Source organism: Homarus americanus, unplaced genomic scaffold, assembly GCF_018991925.1.
Source record: "Homarus americanus isolate GMGI-L3 unplaced genomic scaffold, GMGI_Hamer_2.0 scaffold27153, whole genome shotgun sequence".
Classification (NCBI taxonomy): domain Eukaryota; kingdom Metazoa; phylum Arthropoda; class Malacostraca; order Decapoda; family Nephropidae; genus Homarus; species Homarus americanus.
The window spans coordinates 239,433-261,097 of record NW_024735926.1 but is presented as its reverse complement, the minus strand read 5'-3'; the positions used below and the strand labels follow the sequence as shown (position 1 = coordinate 261,097).

The 21,665-nt window shown below is 42.4% G+C and overlaps 1 protein-coding gene across 1 annotated transcript; it reads left to right on the top strand.

Moving 5' to 3' along the window:
• The first annotated feature begins 12,661 nt into the window (after positions 1-12,661).
• Positions 12,662-15,557, top strand: LOC121871636 (protein starmaker-like). Its single transcript, XM_042374047.1, has 3 exons — positions 12,662-13,639; positions 14,795-14,904; positions 15,278-15,557. Exons 1-3 carry the CDS (start codon positions 12,662-12,664, stop codon positions 15,555-15,557), a joined length of 1,368 nt encoding a protein of 455 aa, XP_042229981.1.
• The last annotated feature ends 6,108 nt before the right edge of the window (positions 15,558-21,665 follow it).

Here is a 21,665-nt window from a genome sequence, read left to right as displayed (position 1 = left end):
CTTGGGACGGCTGGACACACCAAACTTATCGTCCAGTCTAACCTTCACTACCCAATTTTTCCTTTTTTTTTTTCTTAGAATTTAACTTCTTCCCCCCCTAATTTTCACCACAAAATTTTTTCTACCGTTTGAACTATTATTATTATTATTATTATTATTATTATTATTATTATTACTATTATTATCAGTATTATTATTATTAATATTATCAGTATTATTATTATTTCTGGAGTCTTTGGGTAAGACTTTAATTTATCAAAAATGCAGGTGTGAGTATAGAATGATTCACGGGAGAATAACAGGTATGAGAGAGAGAGAGAGAATAGTGATGTGACATTACCCGTTCTAAACCTCTTGATCAAAGTATTTATCACTTTATTCCTATCATCCTGCCTATGGCGACTAACTAACATATACAAAGTGTTAATGATATTTTTCACATCATATAACACTGGCGGTAATGACCATTCTACATATATTTACTTTTAATTAATGGCTCTGTTTATTTGATACAACATTGCCGTGCTTATAGTAGCAATTAATTTGGCTATTAACATATGAACCAAAAAAAAAAATAAAATAAAATAGATTGTGTTATCATGTTAGGTTTTCCCATTAGTTGATTACTTGTTTATTAGTTGTATTTATTCTCTCCCTCTCTCTCTCTCTCTGTATCCCTTTCGTCTTCACAATCCCTAGTTCTCTTTTCATATTTCTCCCAATCTCAGTCCTTCCCCTTTCTCCCCCCCTCTTGATTCGTTTATCTCTCTTTTTATTCTTACTGTACTTTTCTTCTAATCTCTTTCCATGTCTTTCTTTCTTTCATTCTCTGCAATCCCCTTAAAATATTTCTTAACTCTCTTATTTCTCATTCTTCTTTTTTACAACTTCTAATCTCTCTCTCTCTCTCTCTCTCTCTCTCTCTCTCTCTCTCTCACCATTACGTCAACAGAAGAAAGAGAAAAAGAACTTAACAGTACGAATACAAAACAATGAAAAAACTACAACAGATGAACAAATCACTAAACAAAAGCCAACAATATCCCTCGCCTTTGTCAGTGCTGTGTGTGAAGTCTTTTAAAACACTCTGTAAATAAATACAGTACTATATATATATATATATATATATATATATATATATATATATATATATATATATATATATATATATATATATATATATATATATATATATATATATATATATCCAGGTTCACTTCACGATATCAAAGGTTTAAAATTCTTTCTTTATCTTTTTTCAAACTCCTTCTCAGACTAAGACTGTAACATAGAGAGAGAGAGAGAGTTTCGTATGTTATTTCCTCTTATTTTATTTTTTAGTTATTTTTTATTTTCATTTTTTTTTAAGTTAACGAGAGTTACAAAGGTTTTATTTTAAGCGTCCTGTTCGTGCTAATTATGATGTGACTTCCTCTGCTGCAATCTTAGTTTAGTTTAGTTAATGACCTGACCTTTAATAGCTAAGTTCACGACCTTTACTCTGAGAGGCAAAGAACTATTTCTAAAGCCTCTGTGTGTATAAGAGAAGTTAATAGTGTGTTTATAAGAAGAGGCAGGCAGGCAGGCAGGCAGGCAGGCAGGCAGGCAGGCAGCGCACGGCACACACACACACACACACACACACACACACACACACACACACACACACACTGCGTCCTGTCGTATGTGAGACCCTGATATTATGACCACCCTGAGCGTACAGTAAAGCAGTGGAGTGTTGTTGATATCCTTCTCAGCCTCCAGTCCACCTGCCCTTGTTACCTGGCCTTACGAACACGCCTCCTGCTTAAATGAATCTCTCTCTCTCTCTCTCTCTCTCTCTCTCTCCATTGTGCTGGAACTCACGAGTATATATATAAAAAAATTCTAGCTTCCGTTTGTACTCCATTGTGGTAAAAAGTTATTACGTAGCAGACACACTGTTATAAGAACACTTGTTTTGATTAAAAGAAAGTGTGAGAGAAAGTCTTTAAACTTGGTAAGAAAGTTTGTTTTCACTGTCAGAAAATTGAGTGTATGTATGTATGTATGTGTGTGTGTGTGTGTGTGTGTGTGTGTGTGTGTGTGTGTGTGTGTGTGTGTGTGTGTGAGTTGTGTTAAAGTAAACATCACTTGATAAACACTAAATACGCACATCAAACATAAACCACGATAAAGAGAAGCACATGTTGTTTTCTCGTGTGTGTCAGGGATGTTGAAATAAACATCGGTGACCAACATCAAAGGAGGATTAGGAGGAGAATTTACAGATTGCCCACGAGGGGGCTAGTTTTTTGGGCACCCCCTTACATCCTGTGCAAGGTGAAGCGCAGAAGCGTTTACAGTGCCCAACTGGGAAGCATGCGGACTGCGGAGTTCATGCTTGCCTTTATGACTCATGCATTAAGGGCGTAAAGGCCTGAAGGGTCATAGGTTTTGTCAGCAAGTTACATAAAGTGACAGAATGATGAGTGTGTGGAGGGAAATTCCCGGTACAATTTATCTGTTTATAGCAAAGCGTGGCAGGTCCCTAATAATGTCAAGTGCCAGGCCTGTCACTAGGAGGAGGGGTATCTGGTCAGGGAGGGAAGAGGTGTTGGTAACGGCTGGGGACCTGTAGGAGGTGGTCATAGGGCAAGTGAGGATGTGGTGAAAGAGGGTGAGAGTCGGGTGACCACAAAGTTTACAAACAGTGCAGCCAGGCTCAGGGATGCCAATGTACTAGGCGTGGCGAAGTACAGTGAGGGTAGTGGAGGTGATATGGTGTGGTGTGGTGGGGCAGGTACAGTAGGGGTGGAGGGAGGCACATAGGCATTGACAACATTGAGGGACACATCTTTTGCTGTAATTGTGATGGTGTGTGCGTCGACATGTCGGTGGGGTACAGGAGAATCTATGGTGTTATAGCACTGTGTTGCTCCGGAGGTCGTGTTGATCCATAAGGATTGCTCTTAGTGTCCATTAAGGCGGGTTTACTTGGATTAAAAATCGAGTAGTGTATGTGTGTGTGTGCGTGAGAGCTATTATGTTCGTATAGATGGATGTGTGCGTGTGTAATCAACCAGGAGAGCACACCTTTAATTAATTCCTCTCTACCTGACACACCCATTCTTTACTTCTCTATTCATATTATAATCTTTCCCACCACTTCCACTTTCCACCTTCTTTCTGTTCTCCCTCCATCTATGGTTCTCTTCTCCTTTCTCTCGCCTTGATCTTTCATTCATTTTCCTACCCTCATTTACTCTCTTTCATTATCCCACTCTTCACCTCCCCTCCATACCGCTTACCAGGTACTAAATATAATCCATCCATGGATTATGAAGACATTACAACAGGTGGAACTCTCATAGTACAAAGAATCGTAGGTGATTATTATTATTTTTATTTTTATTATTGTTGTTTTTACTATTGTTATTGTTGTTGTTTTGACCACAGGACTCAATACAAGTAAAGGTATAAAAATGTGAATATGGTGTGTTTATACATTATTCAAGACCCGTAACCATCATCACTGCTCCATCAATTATCATGTTTGGCCACAACAATGGTCCTCTCCTCAGACTCCCGTTCTTATAGTGAATACATTGGTTGGTAGTAAGTGTAACGAGGGTGGTGAGAATAAGCTTTAAATAGAAGGATTTTATGCAGAAAACACTACACATGTTGAGTCGATTAACCTATTGACATTTCTTCTTTCCCTCCCTTATACATTCTTATAGTTTGGGGCTTTGGGTTAAAGCTGGTTATTGAAAGGTAAATTGAGGTAAGAATAGGTCTACGATATAAAAGGTTTGCCAATGTATAAAGTGAAACCCGGTGTTGCTGAGGCTTGGACGGGATTTATGATCTTGCCTGTTGGTTGATGAGGCCAGTACAGTATCTTTAAACCTGTGAGAGAACGAAGCTGCCAGTGAAAGAAAAAGTAGTAGTAGCAGCAATGAAGAGAAGATTGACAATGTGGCAGAATGGGGCCCTTGATGATCTCCTATGTGAAGCAAGAACACTGAAGAAGAGACTAAAATTTATAGGAGACGGAAAGCAAAACACCGATGACGTTGCAAGAAAGTTTGGAAACAAAAGGCGTGTGGGAAAAGTTTCTTCGGCGGTAAGATCTCTCAGAGGAATCCTTCGGTGGGGTTCTGCCAATAAACAGAGAGACATTAAAACAACTGAAAGAAAACATCTCCCTGCAAATGAAGACGAAGGCATAAGGTTCCAGGGTGACTATATCCCACCAAATGCTGTCCTGTTCGAGAAAATAACAGGAGGTATGGTGTGGAAAAAGGAGGTGCCGGCCCTTCAGGTCTGGATGCAAACGGATGGAGAGTCGTCCTCAGCACGAACAAGCTTGGCCCCGTAGCAAGTGATCTCTGTTCTGCTATTGCCGTCCTTGCAAGAAAGCTGGCATCCTCGTGCTGCCAACACCTCCATGCTCTGACGGCCTGCCCCCTAATTCCCCTGGATAAGAATCCAGGATGTAGGCCTATAGGGGTGTGGGAAGTGCTGAGGCGGATCATCGGAAATGCATAATGGATGTGGTAAAGGATGATGTCATAGCAGCAGCAGGGAACCTGCAGGTTTGTGCTGGCCGCCAGGCTGGAGGGGATGCTGCCATTCACACCATGAGAACGATATTTGAGCAGTGTGATTGACGCCGTTCTCCTGGTGGACGCTTCAAACGCATTCAACATACTTAACCGCAAGGCCGCACTGCACAACATCAAGATCACGTGTCCAAGCTTTGCAATGTATGTCGAAAACTCCTATAGGAATCCATCAGACCTCTATATAGTAAACAACAAGGCTCTAAGAGGTGATACCATCATACAGTCAACCGAGGGAACAACGCAGGGGGACCCTGTTGCAATGGCAATGTATGCAATAGGCCTATCCGTGCTCCAACACACATTAAATTTTGAAACAACTGAGGTCAAGCAAGTGGCGTACGCTGATGACCTTACAGGAGCAGGAAAAGTGGAGGACATCAAAAAATGGTGGGACCTGGTAACATCACGTGGCCCACAAATAGGGTACCACCCAAACGCCAGCAAGTCCTTCCTCATTGTGAAGCCAGAACTTTATGAACGGGCAATGTAGGTGTTCGGTGGAAGTGAGGTCAAAATAACAAAGAATGGCCAAAGACACCTAGGTGCAGTAATCGGCACGACGGACTTCAAGACCAAGTACGTAACGGGAAAGGTGAATGAGTGGGTTAGGGAAATCCAAGCTCTATCTGAGACTGCTAACACAGAGCCACATGTGGCTTTTGCGGCATTCACCCATGGAGTCAAGCATCACTGGAACTACCTGATGCGCACTATCACTGATATCGGACCCCCCCTCCACCCTCTGGAAGAAGCTGTCAGCGTCAATTTCATTCCCAAATTAGTGAAACACCCTCACTTAACCCCGGCAGAAAGATCACTCCTTGCACTACCACCGAGACTGGGAGGAATGGGATTGACCAATCCAGAGGAGATTGCTGCCACAAAACATCAAAACTCAGTTAAGCTCGCGGCAGCCCTCACTGACCACATAATAGCTCAGAACGCAACAGGTGAGGTGGATACCCGTGAAGTAAACGAGATTCGAAGGTCCATTAAGACAGAACGACAGCAGGGGCCAAAGTGATAAGTTGCAGCAACTGATGCTGCAAGTACAAGAGAATTTGGAAAAAAATACCTATAGCGCAGGAGGTGGGTGCCTCGAACTGGTTAACTACGTTACCGATAAGGGCAAATGGTTTCATTCTCAATAAACAAGAATTTACAGATGCCATTGCTCTAAGGTACAGTAGGCCAGTAGAAAGTTTGCTTTGCCCTCCCAATGCGTGTGTGGCTCTTCCTAAGACATCAATCACGCCATGGTGTGCAAGAAAGGGGGTTTCATATGCATGAGGCATGACGAAGTAAGGGATCTCACAGCAAATATCTTGAAGGAAATCTGTTGTGTTGTCAGGGTAGAACCGACCCTCCTTCCAATGGGTAGTGAGAATTTCCAACATAGGACTTCAAAAACATCGAGCGAAGCCCGTGTTGACGTCAGTGCCCAACGATTCTGGACGCAAGGACAGCGAGCCTTCTTCAACATCAGGATTTTGTATCCCATTGCCGCATGTCACCGTAACTCAGCTCTCGATGCTGCACACAGGAGGAACGAGAACGACAAGATGAGGGCATATGGGAAGAGAATTCAGAATGTTGATCAAGGCAGCTTCATTCTTCTGGTGTTCACAACCTCTGAAGGGATGGGACCAAGTGCAAGATGCTTCTAAGCCAGACTCGCGGAGGTGCTATCCGAACAGAAGCGGCAGCCCAGAAGTTATGTTACAGCCTGGATGAGATGTCGACTGTCCTTCTCTTTCCTTAGGTCTGCTTTGGTCTGCCTCAGGGGAACGAAAGCATCGGCCCCAAAGCCAACAACAGTTGCAGATACTGACTATGAGTCACTGAATGCCGCACAGATCTGCGGCTCAACTAACTCAACACAGCTAGGATAGCTACTTATGTATTAAGATATTTAATTTTAAGGTAATATAATGGCGACGAAGGTGTGGCTATTGGGGGAGGCTGGAGGCCACGTTTAAAAAAAAAGTATTAGCAGTAGTTGCAATAGCGAGAAAAAATCTGAATTCAATAGTCTAGCATATAAGCAACCACGAAACTAGAACTACTCTCCGACAAAGTGAGTTCGTGAGTGTTATAACTGTAGGAGATAAATGATAAATCCTTTGACCTTCTACTACCTTCCTCCTCCCTCTAACCCAGACGTCTTGGGTCTGGAATTATCGTGCCTGAAGAAGTAAGACTCAATATCGTTTCAGGCTTGGGAGATGTCAACCACTTATAATTTTCAAAGCATAAATTATCAGGCTTTGGAATCCCTTCTTGAATCATACCAATCGCGTATTTAACATTCGGTTTCTTGTTAATTAATTATTTCATTCTTCGTTATGTTTTACTGGCTGGACAAATTCATTTAGTCTCCGTAATTAAGCAGGACCACATCAGACAATACCTACGAGCTTCACACTCATCGCCCCCCGGGTGATGGTCGTATTCAAACTCCTCACAAGACACGTGTTGTTACTTGATCGTTGCCGTTCTATTATGGCGACGCTGACAACTCTATCAGGGTGATGATAGGAACACGTATGGCAACGCTTGTAACTTTGTCATGGAAACACTGGCAACTCTATGGGTAACGCTGGTAACTAGGACATGTCTCAAGAAAATAAAACCTTGGTTAAAAAAATCGCTAAAATAATGTCAATCTAGTAAAAATCAGTTCGCAGTTTCAAAAAATACGCTTAACTATCCTCTAGCAGCTAGGTTGAAAAACTGAACGCTGTATTACATGACAAAGCCGCCAGATTTAGCGGAAAATCCACTAAAATGGTGACCTTAGTGAGGAATGATGTACCAGTGTGTTGAAAGTGTCAGCTTTACGTGTGATGAAACAAACATGGGAGTTTTACAGTATTATGGTGGAACACAACTACAGTATTATGGTGGAACACAACTACAGTATTATGGTAGAACACAGCTACAGTATTATGGTGGAACACAGCTACAGTATTATGGTGGAACACAGCTACAGTTAGTATTATGGTGGATCACAGCTACAGTATTATGGTGGACACAACTACAGTATTATGGTGGAACATAACTACAGTATTATGGTGGAACACAACTACAGTATTATGGTGTAACACAGCTACAGTATTATGGTGGAACACAGCTACAGTATTATGGTGGAACACAGCTACAGTTAGTATTATGGTGGATCACAGCTACAGTATTATGGTGGAACACAGCTACAGTATTATGGTGGAACACAACTACAGTATTATGGTGGATCACAGCTACAGTATTATGGTGGACACAACTACAGTATTATGGTGGAACATAACTACAGTATTATGGTGGAACACAACTACAGTATTATGGGTGTAACACAGCTACAGTATTATGGTGGAAACACAGCTACAGTATTATGGTGGAACACAGCCACAGTTAGTATTATGGTGGATCACAGCTACAGTATTATGGTGGAACACAACTACAGTATTATGGTGGATCACAGCTACAGTATTATGGTGGATCACAGCTACAGTATTATGGTGGAACACAACTACAGTATTATGGTGGAACACAACTACAGTATTATGGTGGATCACAGCTACAGTATTATGGTGGAACACAACTACAGTATTATGGTGGATCACAACTACAGTATTATGGTGGATCACAGCTACAGTATTATGGTGGAACACAGCTACAGTATTATGGTGGATCACAGCTACAGTATTATGGTGGAACACAACTACAGTATTATGGTGGATCACAGCTACAGTATTATGGTGGATCACAGCTACAGTATTATGGTGGAACACAGCTACAGTATTATGGTGGATCACAGCTACAGTATTATGGTGGATCACAGCTACAGTATTTTGGTGGAACACAACTACAGTATTATGGTGGAACACAACTACAGTATTATGGTGGATCACAGCTACAGTATTATGGTGGATCACAGCTACAGTATTATGGTGGAACACAACTACAGTATTATTTGGTGGAACACAGCTACAGTATTATGGTGACACAGTATTATGGTCACAGCTACAGTATTATGGGTGGATCACAGCTACAGTATTATGGTGGATCACAGCACAGTATTTTGTGAACACAACTACAGTATTATGGTGGAACACAACTACAGTATTATGGTGGATCACAGCTACAGTATTATGGTGGATCACAGCTACAGTATTATGGTGGAACACAACTACAGTATTATGGTGGAACACAGCTACAGTATTATGGTGGAACACAGCTACAGTATTATGGTGGAACACAGCTACAGTTAGTATTTTGGTGTTAGGTGTTGTTTATTTTACAATTCAGGGGTAAAAACAAAGGTTATCGAGTCCTATAATGGACGAGTTGACAGTCGGAATTTTTTCTTAAGATGGCAGGTCAATGGGTAAAGAAAACCCTTAAATTTACTACGGTAATAATATTTTTAAATAAATTGGGCCAAAAAGTGTCAAAAATAAGGGTTAAAGTTGCTAAAAAGTCACGTGACTGCGAAAACCTCTGATTCGTTGTGACGTCACTGGTTGGGGGTGAGCTTCCCAGCGGGAAGCAGTAAGCTGTAGTTGTCCAACCTTCTCGGCTGATCGGCTCAGTAAATAAATATTATTAGATAATAAATTGTGTGTTTTTTGTGCAACACAGTACTGTATTACTATTTTGAATATATAAATATTACTAAGCACATTAACTAATTCAATGGATATTAACTGCCCATACAACAAATTTCATAGTATAAACATTCCAAACAATATCGATATTATTTTGGTTTTGGTCATCTGGGGGACCTAAAGAGTCTAACTATGGGATTAATTACTTTCAACAAAAAGACACATTATCTCTACAGGATTTCTGTCGCAAATTTTTTTTCGATCGCATAAGAAAATACAGATCATAGGATAGGATAGGATAGGATAGGATAGGATAAGTTAGGTTAGGTTAGGGTATGACGAGTTATAAGGTTAGCTTAACATACATCGGCAAGGTGGGGTAGTAACTCAAAACTAGTGATTTCCGATAGAAATGAAGGTCTAAATCGTTCATAACACATCGCAAACCACCAGCAAAATACAGTTTGCATGTCCAAGTACAGGGATGACCAAAACTTAAAATTTACCAATATAGCCTATCTCGAATCTAAACATCAAAATACTTATGGAAGTTATAGTAAAATTTTACCCATTAATTAATATAAATGACGATATATCCCAGTGGTTCATTAATTAATCATCAAAACAATAACAGCACAATGTTGTCATGTTTACCTGGCATCAGGGATTCTCAAAGTAAAGTCCAGACAATGTCATCACTTCTAAATTGACTCGTATCTCCATCTAGTACTGATATACTCTGTAAATGCACTGAAAAAAAAGGAGAAAGTCTACCAGGTAAGAATACATGACAGCTGAGCTGATGTGAACATTGGAGTTTTTTATGTTCAAAAGAACATAAGAATGGAGGAAACTGCAGTGGGTCTATTGGCCCATACTGGGCAGTCCCATTTACACCCAACCCCTATCGCTCATATATCCATCCAACCAATGTTTGAAGCAGCTCTTCACGGCACATTTCTTCACTTACAGAATGTCCGTGACTTAGACCACAAAAAACACACCCTTAAAACTTATCTGAACGTGGCATTTGGGGTCTCAAGAAGCCATCCTTTCTAATACCTCCGACTGCAGCGATGAGTTTGAAACGAGTGACGTCATTACAAATGGCGGGCCTGTTTCTAGAGAAATAAACTTATCTAGACTATTATAGCAGGACTTTAAATTTTTATTACAAATTATACATACCTTATATATACCGTATCACGCTACCCACGTGGCAGAGTGTATTTCTTGTGTTTACCCAGAACCGTCAACTCGTCCATTGTCAACGTGAGTACAGTATAAGGAAAACACAAATAATATGACACGTTGTTAAAGATGAGGAACGAGTCATCACTAGACCCCCATGGTGAAATATTGGCATTAATTAAGGTACAGATACATTAGTTTAGGTACAGCAGATGGTAATATGAAGGTGGACCACAGGAGATGACCTAACCCTCACTATGATACCGGTCAATGTCGTCTTAAAATGGTTTTAGGTCATCTCAATATACGACTTTGGGGGTACTATGAAACACTCCGAGGTGGTGGCTGTAAGGGCAAAAACACAGCTGCCAGAACAATGTCTTTTTTTTTCAGGGTATTTTCCCAGATAACCTTCAGACAACAACGTCACACGACAGTCTATGCTCCGTCTTAAAGCTCCTGATAACACTTGCGTCACTGTCTCAGGAACCACGGGATTAGGCAATGGTGTTTGTTGCCAGTTTTCTCTTAGTTGGGGAAGTTAATCGAGATAGGTTTTAATCTATAAGGTGACATACGAGACCCAATGCCAAGCCAGTGTCACACCACCCAGCTACACTACACTACACAATCACCACTAGATTATATTGCACCAGTACACTACACTACAGTAACATCATTAGAATAAATTTTTTTTAATTAGAATACAATTTTTTTAACACATTAGAATACATTACCACCATACACTACACTATCACCACTAGATTACATTGCCACCAGTACACTACAATATCATCACTACACTACACTATCACCATTAGAATACATTACTACCACTACACCATCATCACTACACTACACTATCACCATTAGAATACATTACTACCACTACACTATCATTACTACACTATCACCATTAGCATACATTACCAACACTACACTACCACCACTACACTACCACCACTACACTACCACCACTACACTACCATCACTACACTACCATCACTACACTACTATCACTATGCTAAACTGCAATACACTACATTATCACCACTATACTACATTACCACCACTACACTACACTATCACCACTATACTACATTACCACCACTACACTACACTATCACCACTATACTACATTACCACCACTACACTATCACCACTATACATTACCACCACTACACTACTCACACTATACTACTATCACCACTACTACTACCACTTACCACCACTACACTATGCACTTATCACCACTATACTACATTACCACTACACTATCACACTACTACTACATTATCCACTAGACTACATTACTACCATTACACTACTCTATCACCACTAGACTACATTAACACCACTACACTACACTATCACTACTACTACCTACTATCCACTATACTACATTATCACCACTACACTACACTATCACCTACATTACTACCATTACACTATCACCACTAGACTACATCACCTACACTACACAATCACCACTAGACTACATTACCACCATTACACTACTCTATCACCACTAGACTACATTACCACCACTACACTACACTATCACCACTATACATTACCACCACTACACTACTCTATCACCACTATACTACATTACCACCACTACACTACACTATCACCACTATACTACATTACCACCATTACACTACACAATCACACAATACACCACACTACTATCACCACTACCACATTACCTACAATTACACCACTAGACTACATTACCACCATTACACTACTCTATCACCACTAGACTACATTACCACCACTACACTACTCTATCACCACTAGACTACATTACCACCATTACACTATTCTATCACCACTAGACTACATTACCACCATTACACTACACTATCACCACTATACTACATTACCACCATTACACTACACTATCACCACTATACTACATTACCACCATTACACTACTCTATCACCACTATACTACATTACCACCACTACACTACTCTATCACCACTAGACTACATTACTACCATTACACTACCTTATCACCACTAGACTACAATACCTACACTACATTATCACCACTATACTACATTACCACCACTACACTATCACCACTAGACTACATTACCTAGACTACATGACCACCATTACATTACACCTCACCTTCAGAATCCCCGTCACCGAGTTCCTACCTGACTAATATAAGACGTGGTTTAACATTTCCTCATTGTAAGCAGTGTGAATTGTCTGTAGTTTGTGATAAAAAAACTCACGATGTTTTCCAGCAGCAAATTTGGTTTATTGTCCAGCGACAGTGCATCTGACAACAATGAGTCAATATGCTTAGAAAATTTGGATGTGAACAGCGATGATAACTCAATGTGGTCAGACAATTTTGAGGTGAAGAAAAAGAAAAAGAAGAACAAGAACAAGAAGGAGAAAAGGGATAACAAGGATAGTGAATGTTCAAAGGCGAAGAAGAAGAAGAAAAGAGATAAGGAGGTTGATAAAAACCAGAGTTTAAAGAGAAAGTGGAATGACACCGACTCTGATAGTGATGATTCTATTGAGAAGAAAAATAAGAAGAAGAAAAGGGATAACAAGGATAGTGAATGTTCAAAGGCGGAGAAAAAGAAGAAAAGAGATAAGGAGGTTGATAAAAACCAGAGTTTAAAGAACAAATGGAGTGACACCGACTCTGATAGTGATGATTCTATTGAGGAGAAGAAAAATAAGAAGAAAAGGGATAACAAGGATAGTGAATGTTCAAAGGCGGAGAAAAAGAAGAAAAGAAATAAGGAGGTTGATAAAAACCAGAGTTTAAAGAGAAAATGGAATGACACCGACTCTGATAGTGATGATTCTATTGAGAAGAAGAAAAATAAGAAGAAAAGGGATAACAAGGATAGTGAATGTTCAAAGGCGGAGAAAAAGAAGAAAAGAGATAAGGAGGTTGATAAAAACCAGAGTTTAAAGAACAAATGGAGTGACACCGACTCTGATAGTGATGATTCTATTGAGGAGAAGAAAAATAAGAAGAAAAGGGATAACAAGGATAGTGAATGTTCAAAGGCGGAGAAAAAGAAGAAAAGAAATAAGGAGGTTGATAAAAACCAGAGTTTAAAGAGAAAATGGAATGACACCGACTCTGATAGTGATGATTCTATTGAGAAGAAGAAAAATAAGAAGAAAAGGGATAACAAGGATAGTGAATGTTCAAAGGCGGAGAAAAAGAAGAAAAGAGATAAGGAGGTTGATAAAAACCAGAGTTTAAAGAACAAATGGAGTGACACCGACTCTGATAGTGATGATTCTATTGAGAAGAAAAATAAGAAGAAGAAAAGGGATAACAAGGATAGTGAATGTTCAAAGGCGGAGAAAAGAGATAAGGAGGTTGATATAAACCAGAGTTTAAAGAACAAATAGAGTGACACTGAGTCTGAAAGTGAGAGTAGTTCTTGGAGTGAAGATTCTAGTGTGGAGGAGAAAATTAAGAGACCAGAAGTCGGACTTAGTCAGAGTGACGAAGAGGGGACAACGGAAAACAAAGTATTCGCTGACTTCCCGTTCATGTTTCACAACTATGAACTGCCTACCATCACACGGAGGGACGTAAAGCCGTACAGAGGGAAGGAACTATTGGGCGACCAGAGACGTACCGCTCCTTACCTCTCCAAGTTTGATTTGGACTCTATACGGATGGCCCGTCTTGCGCAACTCAGTAAGGGATAACCCGTCCATCATGAGTGTCCCAGAAAAATCATTAAAAAATTAGAATGCGCGGACTGGGAAATCTTCAACGGTAAGTTGGAGGGGACAGTCACGCGTCACTACCCTAACGGTGACTTCGAGAGATGGCAGTTTTCGGAATGTAAAATACCTTTCTCGTTGAGACCCTACACTGAGTACCCACCACGCCCTTGCCCACCTGGCTATAATATGCCAAGACCACCTTGCCCACCTGGCTATAATATGCCAAGACCACCTTACCCACCTGGCTATAATATGCCAAGACCACCTTGCCCACCTGGCTATAATATGCCAAGACCACCTTGCCCACCTGGCTATAATATGCCAAGACCACCTTGCCCACCTGGCTATAATATGCCAGACCACCTTGCCCACCTGGCTATAATATGCCAAGACCACCTTGCCCACCTGGCTATAATATGCCAAGACCACCTTGCCCACCAGGCTATAATATGCCAAGACAACCATGTCCACCTATGTAGAGTAAACAAGGCCAATCCCGCCCACACGTAGAGACCAAGCAAGTCTCGCCCCGCCCAGCTGAAGAGACCAAGCAAGTCTCGCCCCGCCCAGCTGAAGAGACCAAGCAAGTCTCGCCCCGCCCAGCTGAAGAGACCAAGCAAGTCTCGCCCCGCCCAGCTGAAGAGACCAAGCAAGTCTCGCCCCGCCCAGCTGAAGAGACCAAGCAAGCCCCTGCCAGCTGAGAGACCAAGACAGCTGAAGAGACCAAGCAAGTCTCGCCCCGTCCAGCTGAAGAGACCAAGCAAGTCTCGCCCGCCCAGCTGAAGAGACCAAGCAAGTCTCGCCCGTCCAGCTGAAGAGACCAAGCAAGTCTCGCCCGCCCAGCTGAAGAGACCAAGCAAGTCTCGCCCGCCCAGCTGAAGAGAGATCAAGCAAGTCCCGCCCGTCCAGCTGAAGAGACCAAGCAAGTCTCTCCCCCGTCCAGCTGAAGAGAACAAGCAGAGAAGAGAATCTCACCCGTCCAGCTGAAGAGAACAAGCAAGTCTCGCCCCGCCCAGCTGAAGAGACCAAGCAAGTCTCACCCCATCCAGCTGAAGAGAACAAGCAAGTCTCACCCGTCCAGCTGAAGAGAAGCAAAGTCTCAGAAGCACCAAGCAAGTTCACCCCGCCCAGCTGAAGAGACCAAGCAAGTCCAGCTCACCCCGCCCAGCTGAAGAGAACAAGCAAGTCTCCCCGTCAGCTGAAGAGACCAACAAGTCTCCAGCTGAAGAGACCAAGCAAGTCTCGCCCCCAGCTGAAGAGACCAAGCAAGTCTCACCCCGTCCAGCTGAAGAGAACAAGCAAAGTCTCACCCCGCCCAGCTGAAGAGACCAAGCAAGTCTCACCCCGCCCAGCTGAAGAGACCAAGCAAGTCTCACCCCGCCCAGCTGAAGAGACCAAGCAAGTCTCACCCCACTGATCCATATGACAGGTAAACAAATTGTTTATTTTCTTTTGTCTTTATTTCACCATTACCTCTTATTTTTTACCTGCCAATGTCGATTCTAGACAACAGTGTTAAGGGTAAGGATTCGCTAACCCTCCTAACCTCCAACACCTAACCCAATCTAGTCTAACTTCTCTTAGCGCACCCACACCTAACCTAACCCAATCTAATCTATCCTCACCTGACTTTAAGGGCGTGTACTGTGTGGACGGGTGGACGGGAGGAGTGCTGTCACCAGAGTCCTCCTCCTCACCATCAACTTCCCTCACACTACGTAGAACAACCTCCTTAGACCTTGTTAATATCCCTCTAAGTTTCACCACAACCCGGATAAGTCATCAACCCCCCCCCCCTCCCCCCCAGGCGACTCCCACTCACTGAGAACAATATATCGAGGGAGCAGGAGATTCAGATCATCTCATAACACACCCCAGCTTATTTCATCTGAAGCTTAATCATCCTAACACTTTCCAACCTTTACCTAACCTTACTTAACCTAACCTAACTTACCCTAACCTAACCTAATCTAACCAAACTTAACTTAACCATACCCAACCTAATCTCGTGGTTCGTGTTTTAAGAGGAGAGGCGAGAAGAACATTTGTGGACGACAGTATGTGAAGGTGTAGAGGAGATACAACATTATACAGGGGAGAATGGGATGGGATGGGATGGGATGGGATGGGATGGAATGGGATGGGATGGGATGGGATGGGATGGGATGGGATGGGATGGGATGGGATGGGATGGGATGGGATGGGATGGGATGGGAAAATTTCCTTGTTAAATACTGAAGGGAATCATTATTGCTGGTGGTAAATCATTATTGCTAAAGTGGAAGGTCATTCGTGAGGGAGAAATGATTAACAGTTTCATATTTTTATTTTTATTGTTTGATGTAATATAATTGATGTTAAGTCCAGCTGGTAATTTGGGTTCCCAATATCCATCCAGTTTATATGTTTGATTAATTTCCCGGTCTTGTTATTTCTATGAAAGATCCAACTGACCGATTGTGAGAATTGTTTTAATCTGTTAGAAGATAGAGTTGACTTAATGTATTTTATTTTTATACCAAGGCTTTAGTAGGAATTAATATTGCGGATAATACATACACTAATCACAGGGAAAAATAATAGGGATTCTTAAATCCTTCTTGGGTGGGGGGGGGGGAAGTTTGAGGGCGCCATTGAAAAGCAGGAGTTTTATTTTTTTTATACGAGGTCTCATCATAAAGTTCTGTTAATGGTGGACTTAGGTTATGTTATGCAGACGATATTCTCAAACTTGATCTACCGCTTAGTTAAAGAATTTCATTTCACGAGATAACATTTATTAAGTCTAACTTCTCCTGGTTCTCTCCGCTTCGATAGTGTAAATTACGTGTTCTAAGTTAGGTTAGGTTAGGTTAGTATGTACTGAGTCACTACATGTATAGAACAAGAACCTTTGCCACATGACTGACAATGTAAATATTTCAGTTGTGAGGCAGTAGAGAAATATTGTTGGGTTTATGAATGAGAGAAGTTGCTCACGCTACTTTTATGAGAGAGAGAGAGAGAGAGAGAGAGAGAGAGAGAGAGAGAGAGAGAGATATGCTTAGTATAACCTGAATTAAATCAAGAATTCCTGTCCTCCCCTGTCCCACTTTGAGCGCTCATTCCAGGAATCAGGAATGTGAATGCGGTCTCGCAATTCGACATGGCAATACGGCCTCGCAATTCGACATGGAAATGTAGAGTGAGAATTAGGTTTAGAGGAGTTTGCGCGCGCGTGTGCGTGTGCGCGTGTGTGTGTGTGTGTGTGTGTGTGTGTAACAAAATCAAAAGTTCTAACAAATAAAGTTTTTCCCAATAACTTATCAAATGTGTTTATTAAATTCCCAAAGACATCATCCACATTATTCTATCCAGCTCTTCACTTTACCATCTGCCTAAATGGAAACAACAATAAATACTTACCAATCCCTCTATTAATACCTGCCTAAATTTAAAAGGGGCAAATAAATAGATAATGGGTTAGTCGCTTCACTTACTAAAGCCTCCATGCCCTCTACAATATTCATCTTTAATACTTCTTACTCCATTAGTTAACATCCTGCACTTCCCCTGTACTGTTAAAACTCAAAGCCTGAATTAGAATATTGTACCAAAGTTAATTTTTCCTTGTGGTTATTTACTTGTGTGTGAAAATTAATTTGGTTCTGATAAGCATGATGGACGAGGGCTCGTTACGGATAGTGTGGATACAGTACACATTATACGAAGCCTTCGGTACACAAGGAGGCAGCGTGACCGGCACTGTACTCAACTGCCTTCATTTCCTCAATTGTAAAGTCAGGTGCCCCACCATCGAACCCGCCAACACTAGGACCACATAGCGAGCACTGTATTCAAAGACACGTTACATTCATTTTATCGCGAGTTTTAATGCTCATCGTTACAGAAATCTCACAGAAACTACTCATCGCATTTCTCATTAACACTGTGACGCGCTCAAGTTGGTCGAATTACGAGAGGAAGTGTTGTAAAGTTTTTCTACAAACTGGACCTGAGAGAGAGAGAGAGAGAGAGGAGAGAGAGAGAGGATGTCGTGGTTCCTGATCACATTGAAGCTATGAACTGTGTATTCCTAAGACTTTAATTAATTCTATAGTAGATGAAAAGACCTATACAAACGCCAACAGCAGATAAACATTGACTCATTTAATATCAAGAAGAAGAATATGTTACATCAATCCTTCACAACTCTGACCACACACAAGCATCGCGTACACAGAGTCTAGAAGGAGTTCATCTCAGGTTTACACCCAGGAAATAATTAAACTTTCCAATACATATATCGTTCTCTTTCCTTTACCCAGCCGAGAATGTCTTTGCTGAGATCTTAGTTAAACTGTAGACCTCTTGTGCACGTCAGGTCACAAAGCGGGATAATATAATGGATAGGGAAAGCCACTCAAACGACTCAAGAGTTGTTGGGTAGAGGAGACTGCATGGCCATCCCTCCCCCCCGCCCCTCTCTCTCACAGATCACAGCGGCTTTACTCCCACATCGATCATCACCTTCACTAACACTATCACCCTGGATCTTCACCTCATGTATATACTGTACAGTCACTCAAAACATTATCTTTTCAAAATTGGGTGGAGAAAATATGACGCTATGGACGAAGGATTTTGACAACCCTATACCGAGACGAATGAAGTCGCAATGTTCATTCTGAAATTCATCGAACTCCCCAAATGAAGATATTTTTTGAGTGACTGTACACTCCCCATCGGCAGTAGCTATGTGACTAAACCACCAGATCAACCGAGGTTTGTGTATCAATGACGAGAGACAACTGACACTAAACACAAAATATATGGAACAGGATGTATGCTAAAGGGACCCATCCACATAGTCTCCACAAGCAAAAGACTACTGGTGAATGGGACGGTGCAGAGCTGGCCCACCATCTCTCAGTGAAAAACAAACAAGGGGAAAAAATGAGGCCCCCGGACGATAGATTCCTCTGGTAGCTACTTCCCAGACGACACACAATCCCAACCCCCTAAACCTACGGGATGGAACCATTAGTTTCTACAACCTGGAAAAGTCTGGTTTACTTGGATGTCCACTTTACGGTCAAGACACAAGTCCTACAAGTCCCAGATTCATGCAAACAACCTTTAAGACCAAACTGTGTGAACATATAGAAGGTGTGGGGGTGGGGGGTGGGGGTAACGTAGCATCTCCTTAAGACACTTCAGACCCGAGAAGGTGAAGCCAAAACTGTTACGAGGGTGTGCGAGCCATCGAGCCCAGCCGTTTACTTCACCTCGTCTGCCTCACACAAGATAAAGGACCTCTTCTGTGGAAGAAGAGAGATATACGCCCAGCCACCATAAGAACGAGCGGAGCAGAGGTAAACAACTATAGACCAGCCTTTGTTGACTGACGAAGCGTGGCTACTGAACGACAGTCAGCAGTTTCAGGTGAGGTCAATATACAGCTTACCTGCTGAACATCACAACTGAGGAGTGGTAAGCCCTTTGTGATTAGCTGTATTTTTTATTAAAATTAGTTCGTGGTTTAGACAGGCTCTGACACCAAGGATAATATACAAAACTTCAGGAGCTGTGAATCTATGGGAAAGTTCCACACCTCCCTTGGGATTACCTTAAAAATGCGCTCCTAAGACAGATAGTTCTATACGGTGCAGAATCCGAAAGTCACCTGAGTAAAGAGAGTACAGCTCGAGAGGTGTACTCCAGTGGAGGAATCTTTTTGACCCACACGCCACCAAGTCAATGCTTTGCCACCATGTCACTGCAGGGCACGATACTGAGGAGACTCAGTTAATATGCCCAATAAACAGCACAAAACAACTCGCGGAACTAGAGGAGGAAGAAGAGGAAGGAGAGGGAAGATGGAGAGAGGGGAGGGAAGATGAGGGGGGAGAGAGAGAAGATGGGGTGGAGGAGGAGAGGAGAGGGAAGATGAGGAGAGAGAGAAAAGATGAGGAGGGAGAGGAAAGATGAGGAGAGAGAGAAAAGATGAGGAGGGAGAGGAAAGATGAAGAGGGAGAGGAAAGATGAAGAGGGAGAGGAAAGATGAAGAGGGAGAGGAAAGATGAAGAGGGAGAGGGAAGATGAGGAGGGAGAGGGGGAAGATAAAGAACAGGAAAGATGAGGAGGGAAGGGAATATGAGGAGGGAGAGGGGAAGGATGGGGGGAAGAGGAGAGGTAAACAACAGTGAAGGAGAATTCTGGGATTACATTACAACTCTCAAGAGACAGACACAAGTTATGTTATCACTCTTGACCAACATACAAGAAACCAGAAGCCTAAGTATAACAAACAACAAGTGACGTTAAACTTCATAAGATTACATACAGTCACTCACATGTAATAAACGCGTGACTCTCCCAGACGGCCCTGACCTCCATACCCTCAACTCGTGGACGGCCCTGACCTCCATACCCTCAACTCGTGGACGGCCCTGACCTCTATATCCTCAACTCGTGGACGGCCCTGACCTCTATATCCTCAACTCGTGGACGGCCCTGACCTCTATATCCTCAACTCGTGGACGGCCCTGACCTCTATATCCTCAACTCGTGGACGGCCTGACCTCCTATATCCTCAACTCGTGGACAGCCCTGACCTCTATATCCTCAACTCGTGGACGGCCCTGACCTCCTCCTCAACTCGTGGACGGCCCCACCTCTATATCCTCAACTCGTGGACCCTGACCTCTATATCCTCACCTCGTGGACCCCTGACCTCTATATCCTCAACTCGTGGACGGCCCTGACCTCTATATCCTCAACTCGTGGACGGCCCTGACCTCTATATCCTCACCTCGTGGACGGCCCTGACTCCTATATCCTCACCTCGTGGACGGCCTGACCTCTATATCCTCAACTCGTGGACAGCCCTGACCTCTATATCCTCAACTCGTGGACGGCCCTGACCTCTATATCCTCAACTCGTGGACGGCCCTGACCTCTATATCCTCAACTCGTGGACGGCCCTGACCTCCACCTATATATCCTCAACTCGTGGACGGCCCTGACCTCTATATCCTCAACTCGTGGACGGCCCTGACCTCTATATCCTCAACTCGTGGACGGCCCTGACCTCCATCCTATATATCCTCAACTCGTGGACAGCCGAGGATAAAGACAGTTGGTACAGACTCACCTAAAGCCTAAACAATAAATTCACACAACTTCTGACAATTATTTCATCACAGCTCACAACAGCATGGTAGCGAAAGTATCACGCTCGTGTTTAGGGTGAATGTACTCGATCATGTTTAGGGTGAATGTACTCGATCATGTTTAGGGTGAATGTACTCGATCATGTTTAGGGTGAATGTACTCGATCATGTTTAGGGTGAATGTACTCGATCATGTTTACGGTGAATGTACTCGATCATGTTTAGGGTGAATGTACTCGATCATGTTTAGGGTGAATGTACTCGATTTTCTACACCTGGCAACCAGACAATCAGAACATGACAAAAAATAATATTAATACAAAAATTTCCCTTCAATGTGAGACTCGACCTTGATCTTCCCTCCCGCGTCT

Bases quoted from the DNA above. Each gene is read 5' to 3' on its own strand.
- LOC121871636 (XM_042374047.1), top strand. From the start codon at position 12,662: ATGTTTTCCAGCAGCAAATTTGGTTTATTGTCCAGCGACAGTGCATCT. The intron at 13,640-14,794 runs GTTGATAAAAAC...AGACCAAGCAAG, and splicing joins AGAAGAAAAGAGATAAGGAG to TCTCGCCCCGCCCAGCTGAA. The intron at 14,905-15,277 runs GTCTCGCCCGCC...GCCCAGCTGAAG, and splicing joins CAGCTGAAGAGACCAAGCAA to AGACCAAGCAAGTCCAGCTC.